At 48.4% G+C, this 24,458-nt stretch overlaps 1 protein-coding gene across 3 annotated transcripts in view; it reads right to left on the minus strand.

Moving 5' to 3' along the window:
• Nucleotides 1-24,458, minus strand: part of pik3c2b (phosphatidylinositol-4-phosphate 3-kinase, catalytic subunit type 2 beta) — a 31,262-nt gene that overhangs the window by 2,862 nt on the left and 3,942 nt on the right. For all 3 annotated transcript variants that reach the window (XM_035520239.1, XM_035520240.1, XM_035520241.1), the window contains 31 exons: nt 23,468-24,317; nt 23,029-23,129; nt 22,707-22,867; nt 20,744-20,864; nt 19,230-19,341; nt 18,631-18,710; nt 18,477-18,540; nt 18,184-18,330; nt 17,732-17,765; nt 16,809-17,004; nt 15,170-15,292; nt 14,387-14,557; nt 13,189-13,300; nt 10,836-10,978; nt 8,128-8,316; nt 7,734-7,827; nt 7,463-7,557; nt 6,259-6,439; nt 5,978-6,085; nt 5,651-5,743; nt 5,439-5,568; nt 4,852-4,988; nt 4,138-4,307; nt 3,875-4,031; nt 3,524-3,633; nt 2,941-3,142; nt 2,624-2,748; nt 1,978-2,095; nt 1,147-1,237; nt 388-494; nt 141-269 (listed from right to left, as the gene is read on the minus strand). In XM_035520239.1, coding sequence (XP_035376132.1) covers nt 141-269; nt 388-494; nt 1,147-1,237; nt 1,978-2,095; nt 2,624-2,748; nt 2,941-3,142; nt 3,524-3,633; nt 3,875-4,031; nt 4,138-4,307; nt 4,852-4,988; nt 5,439-5,568; nt 5,651-5,743; nt 5,978-6,085; nt 6,259-6,439; nt 7,463-7,557; nt 7,734-7,827; nt 8,128-8,316; nt 10,836-10,978; nt 13,189-13,300; nt 14,387-14,557; nt 15,170-15,292; nt 16,809-17,004; nt 17,732-17,765; nt 18,184-18,330; nt 18,477-18,540; nt 18,631-18,710; nt 19,230-19,341; nt 20,744-20,864; nt 22,707-22,867; nt 23,029-23,129; nt 23,468-24,214 — 4,548 coding nt within the window. In that variant the 5' untranslated portion in view covers nt 24,215-24,317. The remainder of the gene's footprint in view (nt 1-140; nt 270-387; nt 495-1,146; nt 1,238-1,977; nt 2,096-2,623; nt 2,749-2,940; nt 3,143-3,523; nt 3,634-3,874; nt 4,032-4,137; nt 4,308-4,851; nt 4,989-5,438; nt 5,569-5,650; nt 5,744-5,977; nt 6,086-6,258; nt 6,440-7,462; nt 7,558-7,733; nt 7,828-8,127; nt 8,317-10,835; nt 10,979-13,188; nt 13,301-14,386; nt 14,558-15,169; nt 15,293-16,808; nt 17,005-17,731; nt 17,766-18,183; nt 18,331-18,476; nt 18,541-18,630; nt 18,711-19,229; nt 19,342-20,743; nt 20,865-22,706; nt 22,868-23,028; nt 23,130-23,467; nt 24,318-24,458) is intronic.

Raw genomic sequence — 24,458 nt, forward strand, 5'->3', positions numbered from 1 at the left:
TTGCTGACACTGCTCCAGTTTGATCCAGATTCATTTGGCATGGGAGCTTGGTTGCAAGGCCCCATTATAAACAGCGGTGCATCTCAGAATCAGGAACAGGCTGAATAAAAGGCTTGTGCAGACCAGGGCCTTTGCCTCACCATCTCGTTGTACGTGGGGTTGCATGTGCGCCGAGCTGCCTTGGTCTTCCTCTTGCTGGTTTTCTGTGGATCAGGGAGCAGATACAGCTTGACGTAGGGGTCCGGGTCTGTCCCGTCTTGCAGCGGTTGCTATGCAGAACCAATGACACCGTGAGATCGGAATGAGGTCACTCACTCATGAATGCTCAGACGATCATAGGTCACGTGAGCGTGAAACGGAACTAAGAGGCTGCTGGGCCAAGCGTACCAGGCCACGTGTGTGCATAACCATGATGAAGAGCTTGTCACTCCTGTAGGATATGGAGAGCTTCACTTCACCCACCACTTTACCAGGAACCGGAGCCCAAGACACCTCTGCAGGAGCACAGACGACACGACTAGTAAGGTATGTGTGGGTGCGCGCATGCGCGCTTGGGAGTAGCGTATTTAAATTTATGCATTAAGGGTTAGGGCAAATTGACAGAAAAAAAGATTAATAGATTTGCAGAGATCAGACTTCCCCTTGGATTAAATGACATAGTAAACCACCAAAATACAGAGAGTTTTATACTCGGACAGAATCGGACAAAATGGGCAACTTTGCTTAAACCCAATCTAGACTGAGTGGAGTTCACCTGTAACCTAGTCAAAGTACCCTTCAATATTTAACTAGCTTTATTGACCTACTGATTGCCAGAGCACTGAGAGAGATTAGGTCAGAAGCATCCAACTGAAGTGGGCAGTCATATATTGGGTTGTTTCAGGCACGTGACACTAGCAAAATCTGATAAAACTTTTGCATTATATTGGCTGCTGGTATTTGTCGCCATGTTCATAAGCAGATGAGGCTTTCTTCTGAGTCACATGGTGTATGACATGGTACAAAATATAAATTTACCTTGCAGTATGGAATACACAAAAGCAGTATGACTCGCTACCACATACCTTCCGTCAAGAAACTAGTGGATGCGCTCGTATGAGTGTGGGAGTGAAAAAAAAAAAAAGAACAGGGAGAGAAGCAATTGACCTGTGGGTTTGTTGTTCAGTGCATTTACGCCGGTCCCTAGTGGTCGTTCGTCTCTTGGTAATGGGTGAAAGAAGGTGTAGACCAGGTCACACTGCGAGATGAAAAGACCAGTTTCGTACCATAACTGACAGGTCCAAGTTAAAATGAGGAAGCAGCATTCTTTTGAGACGCTCCCTAAGGCAGGAGAGATAGTGGAAGTGAAACTGTATACAGCTGAGCAGGTCTCAGCACCATACAGATCCAAGACAAGGGCAGGGACACTGTCTACCCACAGCACATGGCCTCTTCTCGGAAACCTATGACTCATGTCCGAGAACTGCTGCTGTCAAAACGAAACAGACTGCTTAAGGCAGCACTCTAGTGCCTGTAGATGACTGACAGGCTTCCTGATATGGAAATGTTGAACCGTGGAAGACCTTTGCTCTTAGCAGTGTGACAACGAAGCAATCATGTCTACATTTATGGCACTTTTGTCCAAAAAGTTTTATGACTGAATTCAAGCAATTGAGGGTTGAGGGCCTTGCTCAAGGGCCCAACAGTGGTAACTTAGTTCTGGTCTCACCACCACCACGATCATCTGATTACTCGTCCAGTACCTTAACAACTGATCTATAACTCTGAATATTGATATTACAATTAGTAGCTGGTTTAGAGGAAATGCTAAAAGTTGACTTCCCAACCATGGGAAAGACAAAAATAAAACACAACATAATTCGAGGCATGAAACAGCCCTTATGGGCCAAAACAAACCTGTTTGCAGTCACCAGTATTTAAACTGTCAACATTGCACCCATGGTCTCCTACAGAAAGACACAGGGGCCAAGAAGTTACCTGAGCCACCTCAGGGGCTGCATGGATTAGATGCCACACATATCCATTCAGCTCGTCTTTCCGCCGGTCAGCCATGCCCTCCCCGCGTGAGCGACCAATCACAAAGCGGCTGGGGAAGCTAAGGAAACAGCATAGCATGAGACCCAGAGGGCTGATACAGTGCAAGTTTACGCCAACAGCACCACGTAGGTATATACTGGTAGCACCAGTATGCTAAAAACAATAGTTTTCTTCCATTTGTCTTACTGGTTCGACTCTGTTCTGACTAAATATTTCCACTGATAAAATACGGGTAACTACAGGAGAGTTTCCATAGTGGAAACTGTTATCTGTTTTCAGAAAACCTGTGCTCCATGTTGTTCAGGCAGCTTACTTAGTTACCACAAACATACTCTTGACACAAATAAAAATTAAATGTATGTGCATTATAGAACTGATGTTTTGTAAGTACATACAGTGAGTTACAGAATTTATGGTCACTTATTATGAATTTTAAATATTATGACTATTATATTGTTGATATTCAAGATCATATACTGTTGATGTTGATCAGATGCATCATAACCTAAATTAGTAGAATAACAACAACAAAAACACACCACCCTGTTTCTTAGGCCTACTGTGTCCACATATGTCAGTACTGTACCTGGGCAGTTTAGATGAAGGGAAGATGAGACGCAGTTTGCTGTGCAACTCATGAAACTCTTCAAAACTCCTCTGTACCAAGATCGTCCCCTGTTGGCCCTCCCGCTCCACTTTCACCACATACGTCTAGGTCAGTCAAACCAAGTTCTTTATGAGACCTCTCAATTACAAAATAACTTCACTTGGCAAACACAATGCGGCATGACACTGAACCACACGTTTGGTAAGGTTTGCACGCACGCGAGCGTGTTTGTGCACACGCACTATGAAGTGTGTATGTAGTTGGGGTTCTCCTGTGCCCCACGCTGGAGTACTTACGTAGCCCTTGTTGGGGCTGCAGATTTTCAGATGGCGGCACACGAACAGGCTGAGGATACGGCCGTCGCTCTTCAGCGTGTAGACGCGTGGCGCGAATGACAACACGGGCCGCTCCTCGGACGAGGCGAACTTCATCTGGGCCAGGTTATGGATGAAGAAGTTCAGCTTGGTGGCCACGCTGCCCAGACTGGACTCTATCAGCCTGCGGTAGTGGAACATATCCACCAGTCAGCAAGTGACTGGATACAAGACCCTGTACGACAACTCAACGACTGGATTTGAACATTTTTGGAGATGAAAGTTTAGGTATGTGCTGAAGATGAAAAATAATACATCAGGTGGCTCCAACCCTGCCAATGAAGATGTGACACTGCAGATTGCAAGGCTAATCTTCTGAGTCTAACCTACTGTACTGGCTAGAATACATTCTATGAGCAGACAACAAAACACTTTTGTAAGTCTTTTTGGATAAGCGCTGAAAAATGCTGAAAATGTCACATATGTAATCTGGTGTGCCAGACTGGTTAGAATTAAACACCAGTAGCATAACATAAATGGCTGTGTATGACATGTTTGTGCCAACCTGGTGAAGTGCATGGTAGCATCAGCCTCAGATTCATGAGGTCGCAAGGCATCGTAGACATACTTCAGATCGTCTAGATTAGACAGCTCAGGAATGCCACAGGACAGCATCTACATGTACACAAACAAGCAGGTTTAGAAAATAATGAAGCACAAAACCATGCCCACCAAAGCAAACAGACATGCAGAAACACATGCAAACCTCCAACATACACAAAGCAAAACGCTTAAATGACACTTGACGTCATAAAACGTCTTTGCACACAAAGGCTGGCGGTATGGAGATCACAACTCCAAGTCGTTGTTTCTTTAGAGTTCTTCAGAGCTCATGCGTGTTGACTGCTGATCTTACCAGACCCAGCAGGTTGAGGAACAAGTGTGCGTGCTTCCTGATCAGGTTGTACGCCTCACAGCACAGGTCTACAAAGTCGTGGAAGCGGCTGGACGGCTTATCTCCACCATTGATCACGTACGCCATGTCCGACGTGAAGACAAACGGGGCCCGGTCCCTGCAAGGCAGGAGGAGCAAAGCGGTTGGATCTCCGACGGCTCAAGACGGCTCGGCTCAGACCGCACGGGTCGGTTCGGCCCGGCCCGCCTCCCTGCCGTGCTCACCGTTTGATGTTGCCAAACATCTGGGCGTGGCCCAGGAACTTGCCGAAGTCGATGTGGAACATGTGACCGCTGCTCTTCAACATGATGTTGTCGTTATGGCGATCACAGATGCCCAGGATGTAGGTGGCTACGCAGCAGCCTGCACAAGAGTAGATGAAGTTCTCCACAGCCTGAAAGACAAAACGCCACTCTAGTTATTAACCACCACCCTAAATTAAAACGCCCTGTTCAGGGTTTATTGCCTTTGCTGAGAGCATTAAGTGATTGCCATTATAATATGTTAAATGCATATATATAAGGAAGTAGGAAGACAACATGCTCATTGTTGTGACGATCCCAAAGCCCAATTACAACTGGTTTAAAAGGTTCCCACATTAGACTTTTACATCTGAAAGGTCTAAACCTCTCAGCCAGCTGAATACAATCCTCCTTTCCAAGTTCTCTGTAGTCCCACCATGTAATGAAAATCAAAACAACACTCTGCCTAAATACAAATCTATCACTACCTTTTAAAAAACACACAAATGCCAGAGGCTTATGACCTACTTTCAAATAATTAATTCTGAGGCTGTCACTCGAGCATTCACTCAGCTTTCCTAAAATCCACGCGGATGCAGGAACTTGACTGGAACGCGGCACCATTACTAAACTCACGATGCCAAAACCAATACTACTTTGGCTGACATTAAGAAAGGGAAGACAAATGTTAGTTACTTTTTCGTATTTGTCCTCGGTGGGGTTGTGTTTCTGTAGCCAGTCAGCCAAGGGGCGGTCTTTGAAGGAGCCGGTGACGCCGTGCTCCACTTGGATCTTCCTGAGGGTCTCGGCGTTGGGGATCATCTCCACCATGCCTGCAACAAAGCATGATGGGGGACGGAAACGTTCACCACCATAAGCTCAGCGTGAAAGAGAAGGGTGTGAAGGGGGGAGTGGATCCGTTTCATCACAAGCCTGCGGAGCCTTTGGAAATCTTCAAAAATGGCGTTACTGCCACGCTACATAACACTATATAGGACTTTCACTGAAGACTTCTACTTTTGTCTCCTGGCAGAGCTGCACTCGTTTACAGGTTTACTGGCCTTCTGAAACTGAATATTGGCTGTTCAGAACTGCAATATCCTAATAATATCTATAAACATGATTAGTGCAGGTTAAAACCCATACAGATGCACGGGCTGGCCAAATGAGGCATGCAGATGGGTACATGCATGCAAGAGCACAAAGACATGCACGCACGCGCACACACACACACACACACACACACACACACACACACAAACACACAAACACACAGTCTTTACCTCGGCCACGGCCCGTGGAAAAGCAGCGGAAGATGACCATCCTCACGTCCAGCCCCTCCTGCAGCCAGATCTTGTTCATGATGCGGATGACCTGCAGCGTTAGCATGTCTTGACGCAGGTCGTCTCCCGACTGGGGGCAACACAGGGCCGTCAGCGTCGGACCAGGCGGGCCCGGCCCTAGGATAACAGGGCAGCGGAGAAAGAGGACGCACCTTAAAGATCACGTTGATGTTGTCTCCCAGCGGATCCGTGTTGAGGAAAGAGAGCTTAAGGGGAACGGCGTTGGAGTTGAAGTAGGAACAGGACTAGAGGGAGAGAGGGAAAAAATGAGAGAGAATATTAAAATAAAAAGGTAAGGGCAAAAATGTTCTGTTTAGTTTGTGTCGAGCTCTGAAGGGGTGAACAGACACTAAAAAAAACCCCAAAAAACTGTTATACAGATACATGATGCACACACACGCAAACACATCCCCCCTGAACATGAGAAGACACGCACAGAGGCGGCAGCACTCCCCCCGGCTGTCCTGTAGGGCCTGTACCTGTATGTTAATGCCCATCACCAGAAGGCCAGGGTTCAGCGGGAGACGACAGCTCCCACTCACAGAGAAGAACTGCTTCAGCTCCTCCAGACCCTCCTTCAGCACAGTCTGGACCACACACACACACACACACACACACGTAACTCATAGAGCACACTTCTGCCTCCCACCAAACTGGCAGCCCAACTCTGAGCCAGCATGCTAAAACGACAACTCTACAGCATCAGTAAGCTCTGGCCTTTCCTGGAGAGAACAGGGAAGGAGTGGGTGGGGCCTCCAACCTGTCGGGACGACGGCGAGGTGTCCCGCACGCGCTGGGCCACTTCAGCCAGGACGCTGACCAGCCAGCCCTGCCGGTCGAACTCTTCCCGCAGGCCCCGTCCCGAGCAGCAGAGCAGGGCGGCGAGCAGGTGTTGGTAGCGCGCGCTGAACTGGGAGTCCTGCAGGGCGTCCTTCAGCAGCCTACGGGACACCGACAGGACAGTACAGGTCAAAGCCCTACATAATACAGCACCTTAATACACAACTAGATCAAGATGCAATTTACATTAAGAGCCTGCGGGATAGAGGTGAACAATAAGATATCGATACCATGATAGTGTCTTGATACATTTTTCTGAGCATATTGTAGGTCTTCCTAGAACATGAATGTTTATGCCATTATTTATTTATTTGACTTTTTATTTATTTATTTTTACTTAGCTCCTTTCTTACATGTAATCATTACACTCTAATTATTGAAAACATAATACAGGACATGACTTGTGGTATTCAACAACCTACACTGCAAACAACACCCACCCACCCACCCCTGTATGCACGCATGCATGCGTGCATGCACGCATGCATGCGTGCATGCACGTATGCATGCATGCATGCGTGCATGCACGTATGCATGCATGCATGCGTGCATGCACGTATGTATGTGTGTATGTATGCATCAGTAACCTGCTGTACACAGTTCTGTGCACAACCTGTATATCATAACACCAACACCGAATCAAACAGTATGAGCAACTGAGAATGAGCATTAATCAAGGGCACACTTCAAAAATATTACTAAAAATATTGTAAGTAAAAGGAAACTTTGCTGTCATATTGCAACCTTTGCGTTAAAGTATTTCTAATATTCTTTAAAACAACTATTAGCTGTATTTTTCAATATTTATATTGATGTCAGCTACTATAGAGGAAGAATGAATGGTGCAGAAAAAAGTCAAAAGGTAATACCTCATCTTTCCAGCAGGTGGAGCTATGAATAAGTGAATAACCAGTGCACTGACCAGAGTTATCAATCTCGGGTCCTGTTGTGTGAGACCATGCTGCCTCAGGGGTGGTTTTGTTTTCTTCTCACGAGAGCTTGTTTACTTCGACTGGATAAGGCGGCAAGACACTGCCAGCGGTGTGTGCACGCATGACCTAATTACAGTGCATGTTGGATCTATGGCAGGTGCATGTCCGTCTTACAGTAGAGGGAGGACGCACCAGAACAGGCAGTGAGCGATGCGCACATCTCCGATGGCTCGGCACAGCAGGAAACGCACCAGGGGGCTGTCCAGATAGCACTCATACTTCAGGGCCTGAGGTAGCAGGGTAGCCAGGCGGTGAAGAGAAAGAGAGAGCAGATTCAGTGCAATGACCACACCTGCGTGATTGAGTGAGAGTGAGAGTGTGTGTGTGTGTGTGTGTGGTGTGTGTGTGTGTGTGTGTGAGAAAAAGAGAGAGATGTAAAGTGGACTGTAGCTAGGGAAGTTACCTGCACCAGCTGCGGGAGGAAGTCCAGCAACTCCGGGTCAGAAATGGAGTCCATCCACTGGACAGCTGTGTGTCTGCACTCCTGATCTGGAAACCTACACGCAGAAGCACCAAAATACCTGGAACTTACGGGCTGCACATCAGTGCAAACACAGAAAAGCTCACAGAAGCTCTCCCACTTGTTAAGGCTGCAGTCTGGCTGCCTGACACGACTTCTGCTCTGCACATTTATTCCACTGTACCGTTCTAACGGAAATTTCACAGTCCAGAGTAATCGGACTCGAGCGCCAGAGCACACAGGACAGGGCAACCGCAACCGTCCGACCTCGCCTGTGGCAAAACCGCCCGGCTGACTGTGTCCAGGGCCGTGGGGTGGGGTGGAGGACAGGTCTTACGTGGCATGCAGCAGGCCTAGGGCGTCCAGGTGGTTGGTGCACACCCAGTGGCGCAGGAGAGCGTAGATGTCAGGCAGGCACGCCCACTCCCAGCTGGGCGCGCTGGCCAAGATGAGCGGTAAGCGGCTACTGTCGGCATGGCAGAAGTGACGCTTCTCCCACAGCAGACGCTTGTGCTCTGGAGACAGCCTGAGAGGTGGTGTGAGAGAGAGAGAGAGATAGTTAGTTTGAATTTTCCATAAAACACATCTTTACCCATGCTTCTGAAGTCTGTCTGAATGAGGTCCTGAAAAGGTATTCTACAAAGGGATTTTCTTACTACCAAACAGCAGGATTTTCCAATGGCATTACTGGGGATACACTGCCACAATTTATCAGAGTCCCCAATCAGGCACATGCTATCTGAGGTCAGCTACACAGCTTAATACCATAAAACAGACTGCTATCTGAGTTGTTCAGAAATTAATCGGCTGTTCCGAATTTAATCCAACTAAACAAACTCCCGCTACGTGCAATTAGGCTAAACCTCTCTGAAACTACTGATGCGACTCAGAAAACAGCAAAAAGCCGCTGTAAATAATAATATCAGCCAGGAACTCCAACAGCTCCCCACTTCTGAAGAAGAAAACGTGCCATCATCAAGTGCTTGGTTCGTATCTCGGAGTGCCTGGACCACACAAAGCAAAAAAAAAAAAAAAGTCAGTGAAAGAGCACAGCTTTTGGCTGGAGATGGAATCCAAAGTAAACACACACTGCACGTTTCCCGCCCGAGGCGTGGAAAACCCAGTCTGAGCAGTTCTGGATCGCTCCTCTTCCAGAGGTAAACAAACAAACAAACAAACAAAAACATCCCAGGCAACTCCAGCCCGACAGGACCCACGTTCCATTGTGCCCGATCGCCAACCAGGTACCCCCTGTGGTGCGGTGCAGGACTCCTCCAGAGGGAACGACTGCTCCTCACCAAGGTCTAGATCTGCTCAATCAATGCATCATTCTGCCACACCCTTTTGCAAAGGGAGCGGTTATTGGTTTCCGAAGGGCTGAACCTCACTTAGCTGAGAGCAGGCTCACAGTCGCTCCATTCATTCGCCACAGGCCTTTACTGCTGCGATTCGGGGAGCGGCCCTCTCTCCCGGGATGGCAGCTGCAGAATAGGAGCCACGGGTCACGTTATGCTATCGGCCTGCTCACCCTACTCCACACAGAGGCACCATAGGAGCTACTCAGCTTTTAAACTACCTTCCCCAGAATTCCCTAGGGATAGAATGAATGCCGTTGATTCTTGGCAGCAGGTGGCCGAGCAAACTTGAGCTGGATCTGGAAATCAGTAAATTAAAAGCAGTTTTTCCAATTTTCCAACAGAGGCTTCTGAGCAGTTAATAAGATGCAAGGTCGATATAACTAATTGATGCAATACATAGCCTGTGCTTTCTTGTACTCTATACGTTTTCACACACACACAGCTAGTGTCAGGGCGTCTCTGGTGCCGTTTGGTTGAGTCCAATCTTTAAGTGAACACACCCATCTCAGAAATTTTAGGAATAGGCCTCGCCACACTCTGCCCACCTCCAAGAAAAACGGGATGGAAACAGCGCTGAGTAACAACCATGCCTGATAAGAGAGCACACACACCCAGCCCAGACACCTGACCTTTGATCCATATGCTGGCTGCAATTTATGACCACGCAGCTCCCTGCCAACGCATCTACATAAATGTTTCAGGGAGCGTCAGAGCAACGTGGCGGAGAGGACGATGGGGGAAGCGCGGTGGGGAAAACCAGAAGTACGGAAAAAGAACAGGTAAAGAGAGACTTCCAATGGCCAGAGGTGTGCAGGTGGCAAGGAGTGAAAAAGGAAAGAATGGGAAGTGAAAAAGAGAGAGAGAGAGATGGAGAGGGGGGTTGGCAGAGGAGGGGGGGGGGAAGCTGGGAGGATATCCCCATCAGTTGTGTGCAGCTGGAACAAACACAGGGAGCATTGTGCAGGAACAGGCCCTGCTGAGCAGATAACCAGCGTCTTTCAGATGCTGGGAAGTAGAAAACAATATGTGGAAAAGCCATTAAAGCTCAAAATATCCAAACTTATGCTGCCCGTAATTCACACTGCCTGTCTCTGCTGTCCCTCTGTCACGCTGAATGGAATGACCTTAGCAGTTCCTCATTAGAGTAGAAGACAACCTTCTATGCCAGACCTCGTTGGAGAAGCAAGTTTGAACATCACAACCATCATCTGCTTGACACATTCTGCAGAATTTTGAGAAATCTAAACCCATCTCCATGTATGACTAAGCCAACAATAAGAAAAAAACTCAATAATTTGAAGCAACTTTACGACTTTCTCTAATTCGTTAGGTCAGTGCTACTATAGAGGACAGCCCAACTGAAAAGCATCAGAACACTTTATGGAGACGGTCAAAGCACTGACTGCAAATCTTTGCCAAGCAATTAAACATCATTGCTGTATTACCTTGAGAAATATCTAATAAATGCGAAGGCAAACTCTCACCGAGATGGAACTGCAGATATGGAAGGAATTGCAACGTCTCACGGGAAGGTCTGAGCCTTGAGCAAAGTCGCCTGGCTTCTAGCCTCCATCCGCGAACGTGTGCAGTGCAAAGACCCCTTGCTCACTATCCTTCCCTTACCTCACTATTAGCGATTTTGGAGGTGACCTTTTAGGTCCTGAATACGAGTGCGCGGCCGTCTCACCAGAAGAGGGACTTCTTGTCCAGGATGTCCTGGAGCTGCTTCTGGCTGCCCTGGTCTAGCCGAGAGAACTCGTACTGCGGAGCAAAGACGGCCGTGGGGGGGGTGCTGAAGTGCACTTCGAAGGAGGATGTGGGGAAGTCCACCTGAAGGAGCAAGAAGATAGAAAGGGGAAAAGATGAGTTTAAATGAAGATCCGTCTCACATTGTTAACCAAGCATGTTTTTATGCCTTTTGCTTGCAGGTTCATCAATGGATTGGTTCTACTCTTGTGATGTTGATCATGTGACCTGTCATCACACAGGACTAGGAAGTGATCCACTTACTCCATCTGCTGCAAACCATGTTACACATTACTCTGTACAGATTAAGACAATATTTCACCCAGTCTGCCTTTAAGATGAAGCAAATATGGATGTTCAAGTGGTCCAGCCAATCCTTCAATCTGGTACTACACCAGGTACTACATAACGCAGACTATTAGAGTGCTCATAAAAGCAGAAGACAGAGAAAAAAGAACAAACAAATGACCATCAACGAGAGTTTCTCTCCGGCTCAAGAGTTTTAAGAGTCATGTAAGAAGGAGATAAAGGACCACAAGGGTTTATGGTCCCAACCAGCCACTGTAGCTCTGTCGAACACTTGGCAGCTGTGTCAACAGGCGTGTTGGGCAGTTACAGAAGCTCCTGGTGGGGTACAGACGCGGTAACAGCAGGGGCTTCAATGTTAACCACGCCAAGCCAAACGGCGAGACCCAACACACACACGCGCGTGCGATTCTGGGTGGATGAGGGAGAGTGAGAGTGAAAAACAGACACACGGCCAGTCCACGTGGACCAAGGGACAGTGTGGAGGAGGCAAACACAAACAGAGCTGAGCTGAAGTCAAAGAGGAAATATGATAGAAAACTCAAACAAGGCCAAGGAGAGAAGAGGTCCATAAAACAGGGCCGGAGCGAGCAAACGTTGGATGGCCTGGGGGATGAGTGAGAGAGAGAGAGAGAGAGAGCACAGGCCAGGTGCTCTAATAAACTCCAGATGTACTCTCAGGCTCCAGACACGTGGCAGTGCTGGGGCATCTGGAGGGGTAGATTTCAGAGGCCTGGTGGGAGAGGATGGGACACTCTTACACGGAGGAGAACAAATCCAGGGTCTCTCAGGAGACGAAGGCTGCAGGCCAGACTGGCGCTGCTGCATCTGCCTCCACGGCACAGCCCAGTGCCCTCAGACAAAGCTACGCCCGCCAGGCACACCTGTTGGCACGGGGAGGTGCGCCACGGTGTGCTGTCGGTGGGGGGGGGATTCTCAGATCTATCGTGGAGCTGCTCTGCGCTGTGAGTCTACAGGGAAGGAGAGGGGCCTTTTTTTGAGAGGGAAATCCGAAAATGTCACATCACAGTGCAGTTATGAGTTCCTGTTGCTGGTCTTCGAGAGTATTTAATGGCAGGTGTGCATGGCCGAGTCCGGAAGCTGATGCTGATTTCTGTGTGTGTGTTGGTGGGTGGACACGTGCAAGAGACGATGTTCTACCGAGGAAGACATGAAGGTTTTGCTGGTATCTCCCCCCCCCCCCCATTCTCTCTCTCGCTCTCTCGCTCTCTCTCTCTCTCTCTCTCTCTCTCTCTCTCTCTCTCTCTCTTTTATTCCCTTTCCCTCTCGCTCACCCTCTTCATTTTCCTCCCTCGCTCCCTGTCAGCCATCTGACCTACTTTCAGGTCTCCTCCTCATACAGCAGAACAGTTCACTCCTGGCCAGCCTCCTCCGCTCACACACAGCCCGTGAGCCACGCGTGGGCTTTGCCTGGACTCTGCTGACACACTTCAGTAAGAAACCCAGCTAAAGAAAACCAGTATCTGCCCTTAAGGAAGAAAAAAATCCAAACAAACAGCTAAAAGAAAACATCTTCCTCTCTCACATATTACACACACACACACACACACACACACACACACACACACACACACACACACACACACACACATATATATATATATATAAATAATGTGTGTGAGTGAGTGAGAGAGAGAGAGAGAGAGAAATTCAAAGTTCTAGTGTAGTGCCCAAGGTTTCCAGAGAAACAGGAATTTTCAAACAGAAGTGCTTCATTAGCTTTATCAAAGTGCTTCTAAATGTCTAGGAGGATGAACCAGTTTATATTAGAAAAAGATGTTGAAATCATAACATTCAGAGAGAGGGGGAAGTATGAAGAACGAACGTGTTAGTTTAGGCGTGTACAGAACAGTAGAGTATTGAAATCTTTTGATATATGAAATATGAATCCGTATCATACACATGCAAGTTGTGCACAGAACAGGAACAGCGTTCCGGGAACGATTTTAACCCCATAACACACGAACCTGTAGAATGACGCTGTCGGGTTGGCTGAAGTTGGGGGTGCTGGAGCGAGCATTTCCCGAGCCCGTCGTGGAAGGCCACAGACCGAGTAGCTTCCTGCCACACGTCAGAATGCTGCAACACACACACACACACACACACACACACGGCTAGCATCACTTCCACCCCCCAACATCCGCTCCCAGCTGCACACAACAGGACCACGGCTGCACTGGACAAAAATACAGGAATACGTACGTTTGGTCTAGTTGGCAAGGGTTAAGCATTTTTCAAGTGTTTATGTACTTGAAGAGTAAATATTTTGTGAACAGCGCTGTAGTAATGAATACTGAAAATAATATATTTTTTCTTGTGAGAGATAAACATTTATGTCTGAAAGTATGTTGTATATCGGTAACAGTCAACAGCAGTGAAGCAAAACACAGTTGTCAACACTATGGTTTGGACAGTTGACTTGACCTGGCTTTGACTTTCAATGGCCATCACGTAATTAATCATTGCCTAAACGTACATGCGCTTCTCATGATGCTATATGTAATTGTACATGAAATAATTTACTTTCTTTTGCATACGAAAATATAAATGTGCTTCTCCAAACCCAAAGCAAATTTAAACTGATAAATCTTTTTCGTTATCCATCCAGGTGACAGTGACTAAGTCCTCAAGCAATATCTTGGCTTGCAATGTTTGACTTTAGATGAATTCCACTGGGTTGCTAAAGGGCCAGTTACTGAAGATAAACTCCATTGTGCTAACCAGCAAACCCCATCCCCTCACCCTCTTGCTCTGGGCTCATCTCGCCGCTTCAGACCATGCCGTCTCTTCGTATGCTGTGGCACAGCCCGACGTCGGAGAGTCAGATCCCCGAGCTTTGTCTCGGGTCTTATTGCCACAAAGCAGATGGCTATAGTCGGATCAAGCAACAGAGTGCTGCTTTGTAAAACTGAGCCAGATTTGAGTCTCTTTTACCCTGTCAAATTCAGGCACTGCTTTCTTGTTCACAGACAACCAGTTCTTCACGTCAACTCCAGGCTACACCCAATCTGCTCGCTAAAACTACTCTAAGCAGTCTCACAGATAACATATAGTAGACAAAATAACATAGTACTTCCTTACTCCCTGTATCCCAGCCTAGAGAGCTGTAGTTATCGGCAGTGTAGGTGTGTGTAGGAGTGCAGAAGACTTCCCACTGGGACGTACTGTTGGAAGTTGAAGAGGGGCATAGTGACCCAGCCCAGAGCCTCCATGCTGCGAGTTTTCTGCTTGCTTTTCTCTTCCGCTCCTCCTGGGGGCGGTAGAGGGGTGGCGTACAGGGTGACTGTTAGCTGTGATTCTCGTGGCAGCTGGTTGATCTGCACAGGGAAGCAAATCCTATAGAAAATAGTGAAGAAGAAGATACGAGTGAGTGAGTGAGTGAGAAAGCAAGAGAGAAAGAATCAGGCTCATGCTTCCTGCACACCTGGGCATGAAGTTTGAGTGGGTAGGAACTGGTAAATGTGCTTGATGTTTAGAACAATACTATTGTGTTATTGCTCCACATATTGCAAATGTTGCAGGGATAACAGTACTGCAAAGGCCTTTATTGAGAAAATGATTAACAAGATATTGTGGAGTCTTAATAAGCAGGTGTTGATTAATTAACTTCCAACTAACTGTCAAGAAGTCCCTAAAAGAGTTATATAAGCTCATCTGAGATGGGCAAACCCAATAAATAAACAAATAAATAAATACTTTTAAAATCAAAGAGCTACTGGTGGTTATCTGCCTAAACATAGCTACTGCGTTGTTAATGAGAATGAGACATGATGAAGTACTATTAACAACTTGCTATAAGGCTAAATGTGTTTATTTTAGGATTCAAGGCTGTTCTAATGGATAAGCACAGGGGGAAACCAGTACACTTCTAAAACTCAAGGCCAACCATCTACCTGCGCATTTCTAGAAACACAAAGCTAACCAATGAGGGGTTTGCTAGAGTCTCACCTCTGGTCCCAAACCACCAGATGGAAAAGGTATTTGCTGACTGACTGTTTGCTGGTATGCTGAGGGGCACAGAGTTCATTCATCCCATGGGTGAGTGAACACGATAGGAAGAATCCTTCATAACTGAGAAAGAATTGACAGAGAGAGCGAGAGAGAGAGAGAGAGAGAGAGAGAGAACAAACAAAGTGAAACCTTGAACAGCAACCATAAAATGTGCACAACTATCTGCAGAAATGTCTAAAAATGGAGCAAAGTTTTTAAGAAAGAAAAAAAAAAAAGTGTCACAAGGAAAAAGACTGAATCCAATTTAAAGTAGGACTTCCATAAAGCAAATGAAATTCATAATCCAGGCCGCGTTTATTCTGTTTGACTGGCACTGTGCATGGAGTACGGCATTAACTGGTATGACCAGAATGTTACAAAACACCACCCTCTCAGCCACTCCATGTGCCTGAATTTGGGGCTCTTGGTTCACTTCTGCGAACGTGGAAGTCTAGCAAGAGCGCAGCGTGTCACCCCTCCACCTAATCACCTTCATTTCATCCCTGCTGTCCCACTCTGGTCGCCTGCATTTTTCACCCAAGAGTCGCAAACTGGGAAACCCTTTAAAATGGAAGGAGGCCGTTCTAAATAGAAGGAAAAACATTCGCCAAGTGGAACGTCAGATCCAGAGCAACTAGTTGGAAATGGGTGGACAGGAGCATGGCGTGTGCAAACACAAAAGAGAGTCATTAAACGCACAACCTCCCCCATCCAAGAAAAACGGTGACACATTGGAAAAACGTTAACTCATCTCATCAGTTTCCTGCTCACCTACCTGCTGCCCCAGGCAGCAGATGGCATGCGTCACTGTACTGCCCTCCGACACCACTGGACAGGTGCCTAGCGCCTCTGCCTACCTCCATCCAGTCCTGGGGAGGTCAAAGGTTACATAGGGTTGCCATGCCACGTCCTTTGTGGCAGCCCAGTTCGTAATCAGCCTCAGTTTCAGAGGGAGACAATTGGGGGCGGCACTCCACCAGGGCCAATGGGCGGAGCAAACCACAGCGGATGGGGGAAAGGGAGATTACACGAAGCCAACAAAGCTGGAATATGCTGTTTTCACTTTCATAAATAAATCTCCAGTCTTCTGCTTTTACATGGTTTTGCCTCTTAATTCTTAATTCCATGTTTTTTGCCCCATTTGAACTTTGTGAATAATTAATATGTCAGGACAAGGTAGAGCCAGATATTCAGTTATTCTTTTCCAAGTGTCAGTTTTTCTGTTTTTAGTGCTTCAGAACAAACTGAAACGTGACAGGTGGTTTCAGAAATAAAGGTCATTGCTAAAAATTGCTTGACTGGGGCTGATGTCCTAACAAAAGGTTAACTGGAAAGAATGTTATTCAGTGCAGAAGAATGCTGCTCAGTGCAGAATTGGACAGTGCCTCCCCAGTGTGCTCTGCATCGCCCCAAGCACCTCTGAGAGAGCTGCTGTTCTTTGCATGGGTGTACAACAATCACGTGGGATGGGAAGAATGCAAATGGACACCATTACGGCTCTACGCGAGAGCCAGTTGACTGAACGGTGTGACTTTTTTGAAGACTTCAGGAGCCCGGGTGGTGGGGCAGGGGAGGGGACGCCTGCTGCCTTCGTTACCTGGCGGCCCAGGTGATGGGGACGCGGTGGGCGGCGTAGACGCTGAAGGAGAGCACGTTGGTGACCATGCCTGCCTCCTGGATGGGCACCGTGCGTGGCCGGCTGGGCAGCGCCGTGTGGAAGTTGGCGTTGAACGTGCTGCAGTACAGCTCCACCAAGTCCAAGATGGCTGCCGTCAACCTCTCAACAATTTTTTCTGAGAAGGGAGCAAGAGGTCAAGGACTTTTCTACATAAACACTGAAAACTAATGGGCCTCACTCGACAGACACACACACACACACACACACACACACACACACACACACACACTTACTTACTTTTTCAGCAGCTGTGGTTTCAGGTAACGACAAGCCAAGAGATATGGCCGGCTCAAAGTGAGCCCACCAGAGTTTAAACTGCAACTTCTCAGAACATGCTGTTCAGAGGGCCAGTGCATCTAATGCGCAAACCACGACTGGTTGGAATGCTGGTGTGACTTTTACACAGTTATGGCACGTATGCTTGAAAAGGTTTAAGAACGTAAGCGTGTCTGAAGCGATAGCACCTACAGATATACATGCTGCTGTTTTTGGACATGCAGCTTTCATAAGGAGGTGGCAGGTCTTCCATGACTACTGGTTTATTTGTTAGGACAGCTGGAATACAGATTACGGCTGCTTTGGTGTGGAATGAGCAGTACGTTTCCTGAGGGCAGACATGTATCCTTCCTGTTTGTCTCAGTGTAGAACCTCAGACACGCTTACTGCAGGAGATCCTTTCCGCAGACGCCTTCAAATGCAAACACGCTCCGACAATAAACATGTGCTCCATGGTCCCCCTTCATCACACACGAACGCACAAGCACTAACAAACATAGGGGCGCTCACACAGACATATGCACGCGCATCAAACAGTGACTAGCGGAGCATAACAGAAACTGTACCTCGGTTTTCCCTCCGGGCCAGCACCGTCACATCCTGTGAGGGACAACACACACACACACACACACACACACACACACACACACACACACACACACACACACACACACACACACACACACACACACACACACACAGAGAGAGAGAGAGAGAGAAAGAGAGAAAGTGAGTTGTGTAGAGGAACAGAAACTAGACTGCACTCAGAGTCACTAAAAACAGCTTAGTGTTCTCAGTTTCTGTGCATGCCGAGTGGCTGCACCCAGCACTACAAATGCGCTGACACTATTGTTTTAACGCGCTGGTGCCCCAGGGCATGCATTTACACCAGCTCCTCTAAGCAAAGCAAGACTCCAGAGAAGCAGGCAGCACTCCTAACCGACAGCTTGCTTTGGGTTTTCCAACAGCTCGTCCAACACTGGCTCTGTATCAGGTGTGTGTGTGTGTGTGTTTTCACCTTCTGCACCCTGGGCTGCAGTCTGCAGGGACAGGCAGGCAGTTGGTTGAGGGCTAAGGTGATGTCTGGTGTTTCCACGGCAGCAAGAGAGCTGCACAGAGCCTTCACAGACTGAACCAAGCGCTCCACATGCAACGGCATATCAACCTACCAGAGAGAGAGAGAGAGAGAGAGAGAGAGAGAGAGAGAGAGAGAGAGAGAGAATTTCACTGCATTTTGCAGGAGACACCTATAGTTGGCTTCACTGATATGATTAAGGTGTACCACATGGAGGCCATCCACATTTAACGCACTTCTGACAGCACAAAGGAGTCGGCCTCGTTATGGAAGGTGTCAAGCAGCAACGTGAGGGCCTCCCTGCAAAAGGCACCAGAGTGGGTCAGTGCACACGAGGTTGTTTAGGGCCACCTAAAGCATTGTTTCATGCCCGACACGCTTCCATCTCACCTGGTCACAGTCTGCTTGATGGGTCTCTCCTGAAGAAGGATGTTGTGGTTCATGGTAGATGGTGTCTCATCGTCCTCCTCCTACCAGGGGACAAATAAATAACACCCATCAGATCATTATATGAAGAGCTCGACACATACTGTACGCTACAGTAGCCTGCCTAGCACTTCCTGTGATTCAGGCACCACTGTGCAATCATGGTGGGCGTAGCGTAGTGGCATGCTAAATACGGTGTAGTGGATTACCAGAAAGATGTGGCAAGGCAGCTAGCTATCTTGTTAGCACAGCTAACACGGGCCTGTGTTTTTAAAGCATTTTAACACGGTTTCCTTTGTCAACAGCTCCGAATTCTGAAAGATATGGTCAGCTTTTGTCATCATCGTCATCATCTTAGAGGAGCAAACATATAAGCTACAACCTCCCAGAAGAACAAGACTTCCAGCCTCCAAGGAACAGATCTACAGCCTCTCAGGGGCTTCTGCCATCTGCTCCTCTCTGGGGTTCCTCTCTAGCACAGAGGCACCAGGGCACTCAGAGCCCACAGGAAAAGCCAGAGGCCACGCGGGGCCTCCGTCTGCTGGCCTCTGCTCAGCACTCACCGTGCGGGCGAGCTCCCTACCAACAGAGCTCCTCTTCGTGAGGAAGAGCCGGATGTCCCAGTCAAACTTCAGGCACTGCTGGATGTACTCCAGGCCAGCCAGGGTCTGAGAACTGAGAGAGAAACGAAAGTGAGAGCGCGCGGGAGAGAGTGCACGCAGAGTAGTCTACGTGCCTCTAATGAATCTCCCCTAGAACACCTTGAAAAACTATATGGGCCCTCTCTCTGGCAAGAGAAGTTTACTACCTGTTACTGCTATGTGTCATCCTGATGTACACACAAATAACCTATTCCATTTGACAACACGACAGAATCATAATATTTTATAGAAGTACACGGAGAATATATGTAGTCACTGTGTAAGGTCAGTGCCAACAAGATGCCCACTGTCCGATCTGCATTAGCACTAACGTTTATTGTTTGACGACCAGGGCGTCACACTGAATGGTGGCACAGCAACAGAAGAACGTCTGCATTCGAGACAGGATGCCGTGCCTCTGTGCACAGCCACGCACAAGCTTGAGGTTATCGACGCAAGCACACTTCCTAAAAAATCAGCAGCACCCTAAAAACTACTGAACACAAACTCACTCACTCAGTCTCTCTCTGTCACACCCCACACACGCACATACATACACACGCCCCACCTGTGATGCTTGCCGTCAAGTCCTTGGCCAGCTTTTGAAACAACACTGCTGTACATTCGACTCTACTCTGAGCCATTTGCCCGTTAACTGGCCACATGGAGTGTTTCGAGCAGTTGGAGGCTGTCGGCGGGGGGGGATGCCCACTGTGGTTACACGTTCCCCAGACATAAGCACAGCTCGGTTTTAACCACCAGAGAGGCCCTCTGTCGGCTGTCGGAAGCCTGTTCACACCAGTAACCACAAGCAGCCTTCAGCGGCCATTTTCCCCTCATCACTTTGCACCACTTTTCCGGCCACAGCCAGTGATGCCAGTAACGCAGGGGAACGCTAGCTCCACCAACATGCCACTCGCGGCGCTAGCTTCCGAGGGCCGTTTGTCGTGACGCTGCACGCTGGCAGGGGTGCAGGACAGGGCGGTTTTTTGGTTTTGGCTGAGATCTGGGCAGCCTGCCCATGGCTCCGAGCCTGTCTGAAGCGGGCCTCGTGCCCAGAGAGAGGGGGTGGAAAGGGGCAGGGGGCGAAGGCGCCAGGGAGCCTCTCTTCCGACAGCGGGGCATTATGAGACGGAGTTTGCCCTGCACGTCGTGGCCTGAGACCCAGGGCCTCGTCCCGCCGCCCCCGTCTTCGCAAGAAGGGGTGGAGGAACAAGCAGGCGTCAATCAAAGAGCCATCAGGAGGGGCTCGCAGAGCTCAGAATGGCCACCGGCTCTGTTTATTATGTACAGCCTGAGACTCACTCACCGAGTGCCTTCACTGTCAAACCAGAGAGAGAAAAACCCGAGTGCCAAGCACTTGAAAAACAAACAAGCTGGCAGCCCTGTTACGCTGGGGCGGAGGGCGTCCGAGGGGGGATGGGGACAGCTCGTACTTGTTGAGATACTGGGCCTGGCCGCACACTTTCAGCACGTAGTCGTCCACGTCGAGCAGGTCCAGGTCATCATGGGCATAGCACAGTGTCTGGTAGATCAGCAGGTCAACGGTGGAGGATCCTGGGAAAAAGGAATCAAAAACTAGCCTTGACAGCAGGCATTACCTCACAAGATCACTTTAGGCTACAGCTATTTACTAAAAAAACCAAAAACATTATATGCTTGTAATGTAACGACGTAACAATGATGTCATTTGCAGCCAGCAATAACGGATGGGGGCTGAAATGGGTCAGAGGGGAAATAGAGTTTTCCTGAATGGGGTAAACGGATCAAAACTCAAATCAGAACAGCGTCAGCTAGATCAATGGGAGGTCACCAATTAGTGACATGTGCCGTCCTCTTAATGATCTCTCACACACACACACACACACACCGACACTTCGCCATCTGCTTCACTTACAGTGAGCCGGTACCTAAAGGCACTGACGAACGAGCAGGCTGAGGATGGACAGAGGTGATAACGGAACAGGAAGGATTCCTCCCCACCCATGTATCCATCAGGAATTACGCTGTGGCCCTCCTTCCTCCTTCCTCTACACCTCCTCTACTGTCCTACAACTGTTCGGCCACTACGAGTGCAACGGGTACCTCTTTTCACGAACACAACCAAGAAACAGGCCATCTACCCATTATGCCTGAAGTTACTTGTGCTTCAAGGCCAAACACGTTAGACGTCTGTGGCTTCGCAGGGGAGGATATGAACGAGCAGTCAGGGTCAGCAAGCTTGACATGGGCTACGTCCGTGCTTACTGAGGCAAGCAAACATGTGCGCAGTGAGTCACAGAGCGTACTTGGCAAACACGCTCCACACCCAGCTATAGGAGGGGTACGAGGATCCGGAGAGATAACAACCACTATCCAACATATGCTATGGCAAGTTTAATAGGCTAAATAATACCATGGCCTCAGAGGTTTGTTTATCTCCAGATACCCCTAATTTACAGGCTCGATTACAGTTCAGTGTACCCTCACTATTGCAAGGCAAACCAAGAAGGTTTCAGGCTGTCTATTAGTTACTTAGCTTTCAGGAAAGATCGTCAGAATAAATATTAAGCACCACTAACCCAAAATTGGCTAAAGAATGCTGTGGAGTTCTTATTTTTAGATAAGATCTTTCCATTGACCTGCACTGTTTTACTCCACTGTTAGCAGAGAGCATAACCCCAGCCAGCTCCAGAAACCAGATACAGATGTACAGATGGGTAACGCTCCACATTAATGGTGGAGCCTCTGGTTGCCGTGGCAAAAGCCAGCTGTCATGCTGTGAAATGGACAGTAAAGGGGAAAAAAAAGGAGGCACCAAACAGATCTGGGACAAAAACTCAAACATTGTACTCGTCTACGGCCTCCATCACATTCTTTCATTCCCTTCTAATCCTGTTATCTGAGAGGCCTTGTATCTCTGTGTGTGTGGGGTGTATAAAAATGTGTTTGTGTGAGTGTGTGTGTTCCTCTTTGCCAAATGAATGACAAACAAGAACAAAAAACAGATGGCTGGTAGGATTTGGTTATAATTCCATTAAGTGATTTTAGAATCGAGAGCTGAGGTTCTCTAGTCATTTCCAGATGTGTCCGTGGAGAGAAAAAGCCCATCATCTCTTCAAGCTTGACAGAGCATTTAAGACTAAAGTCCAAATCTTATTTCTCTAGTGCAGATCTGGTTTTACAAGTCAGCTCAGTTAAAAACTAGCATTCTGGTGCCTGTGAAACAGACAGAACATCGATGTCCTGCACTGGAAACTTCTGCATTCTGTCTGCTCCAACCAGTCATCAGCTGCTCCAGCTTTTCATGTGCAGATTTGAGCATTTTGGGACGCGTGTTTCCACCAGGAGGATCTGTTCCATATCCGGGCTAAACCTGTGAACGGCAGGCTGAGAACGCACACCTGTTCCAAGGCTTACCGTCACAGGTGAAGGTGAGGGGTTCGCAGAAGTGCTCGCTGATGACCGTGACCTTGATGCTGACCCCGAGCCCCAGCTGAATTTCTTCCTGCATCACACTTGGGGTCCACACGAAGCCGGCGTTCTTCGAGCGTTCCGTGCATGGGTAGGCAGAGCGCAACCTGCGCAAAACACACACACATAACAGGGAAGGTGGTCAGGATTCAGACTGAGAAGAAAAAAAGAAAGAAACCGATGACGTCAACGTGGATCAGAGGTCCTCGCTTTAGGAATGCTGAACGGAAAGCGAGGAGGAGAGGGAGTGCAGGACACGGGAACTCACACGTCAAGCATATGGCAGAAAGCAGCCACTTCCTCATCGCGTTCCTCCGACACCTGGAAGAGCTCGTATCCGAAGCCGTTCAGCTTGGAACCCAGTGACACCTGGAAGGTAGACACCCCTACGTCACACTCAGTCATGGGATAAATTGGGGCTCAATCAATGCAATTCCTATAAATATAATGAATTTTAACTTGACATTATACAGCACAAAGCAGCCTTTCAAAACATTTTACTGTCATGAATGGATTTTACTACAGTTTCTACTTGGGTAGAAAATTGGGAACAACTAAATCTTTTGAAAAGGTGTTTCATTGGAACTCTATAATACAAATGAATAATCAGTTCCGTGTAAATGCCGCATAAAATTGCACTTCCGATTTCACATTCTTTCAGTTTCTCCAATTCAAGACTCTCGCTTCCTGAAACCTAGACCACATACCGGGTCAGCCGATACCCTGCGGGTACTTTTGGTGCTCTTTGGTCCGGCCAGGTAAGTGCGAGGTGGCACCTGTGGAGGCAGGGTTTTACTGCGTGCAACCGGCTTTCCCAATTGGTCGCCGTTAACCTTCCGCCTTCTGGGTGACGGCCAGTCCTCATTGAGCCTCATCAGAGAGTCGTTTAAGTTGTCATAGTTCATGGTATCTCCACAGGGCATCTTGGGCTGGTCCTCCTCAGGGGTGAACAGGTTCACGTCTCTGGGAGCTGAACCCCTGCGGGTCATGAACGAATCCAGCTGCGGGACGGGGTTCCGGGGCGGCACTGCCGGCGGAGGCTCGTCCGGAGGTGGCAGCCCCTTCATCAGCATTCCGGAGGTCCCCTCATTGTCGCTCTTTCCCTGAGTGTCCAGGATGTAGAGTGGCTCCTTACTGTAGCTGCGCGATTCCAGGTTTGACCTCGAAGGGTTCGACACTCCAGGCTGGGTGAGGTTGAGTGCTGGATCCGAACCGGACAGACCCGGGTGCAAACTGCCCCCAGGTGGGCTGGGGAGGGGTCTGGGCGACAGTCGTTCGGTCCTGGTGTCGGGGGAGACCGTTCCAGGTGGTCCCTTGTCCTGTTTGAGGCGAGAGAGTGCATCGTACTCCATCTGCAGAGCCTCAGCCAGGACCAGCTCCCGGGGACTCAGGCCCAGAGACTCCAGGCAGCCCCAACGCTGCTCGCTGTCACTCTGTGTCTGTGCTGCAGACATTCTCCTATAGGGGGCGCTGCCACCACACCAGGTGACTAAGAATAAGGTGGGACTTTAGGGGGGAAATGGGTCTCTATGGGGTCCACAGCAAGACCATAGAGCTCTGAGGAGAAACAGGAAAGACAAAATGAGCAATGAAGACAAACAAACAAACAACTACTGACTATATCAAGTATATCATCTTAGAATGCACTCTATGCAAAACAGGTTAACATTAAACACTCATCAGTGATGCAATGCAAAA

Source organism: Electrophorus electricus, chromosome 20, assembly GCF_013358815.1.
Source record: "Electrophorus electricus isolate fEleEle1 chromosome 20, fEleEle1.pri, whole genome shotgun sequence".
NCBI lineage: Eukaryota > Metazoa > Chordata > Actinopteri > Gymnotiformes > Gymnotidae > Electrophorus > Electrophorus electricus.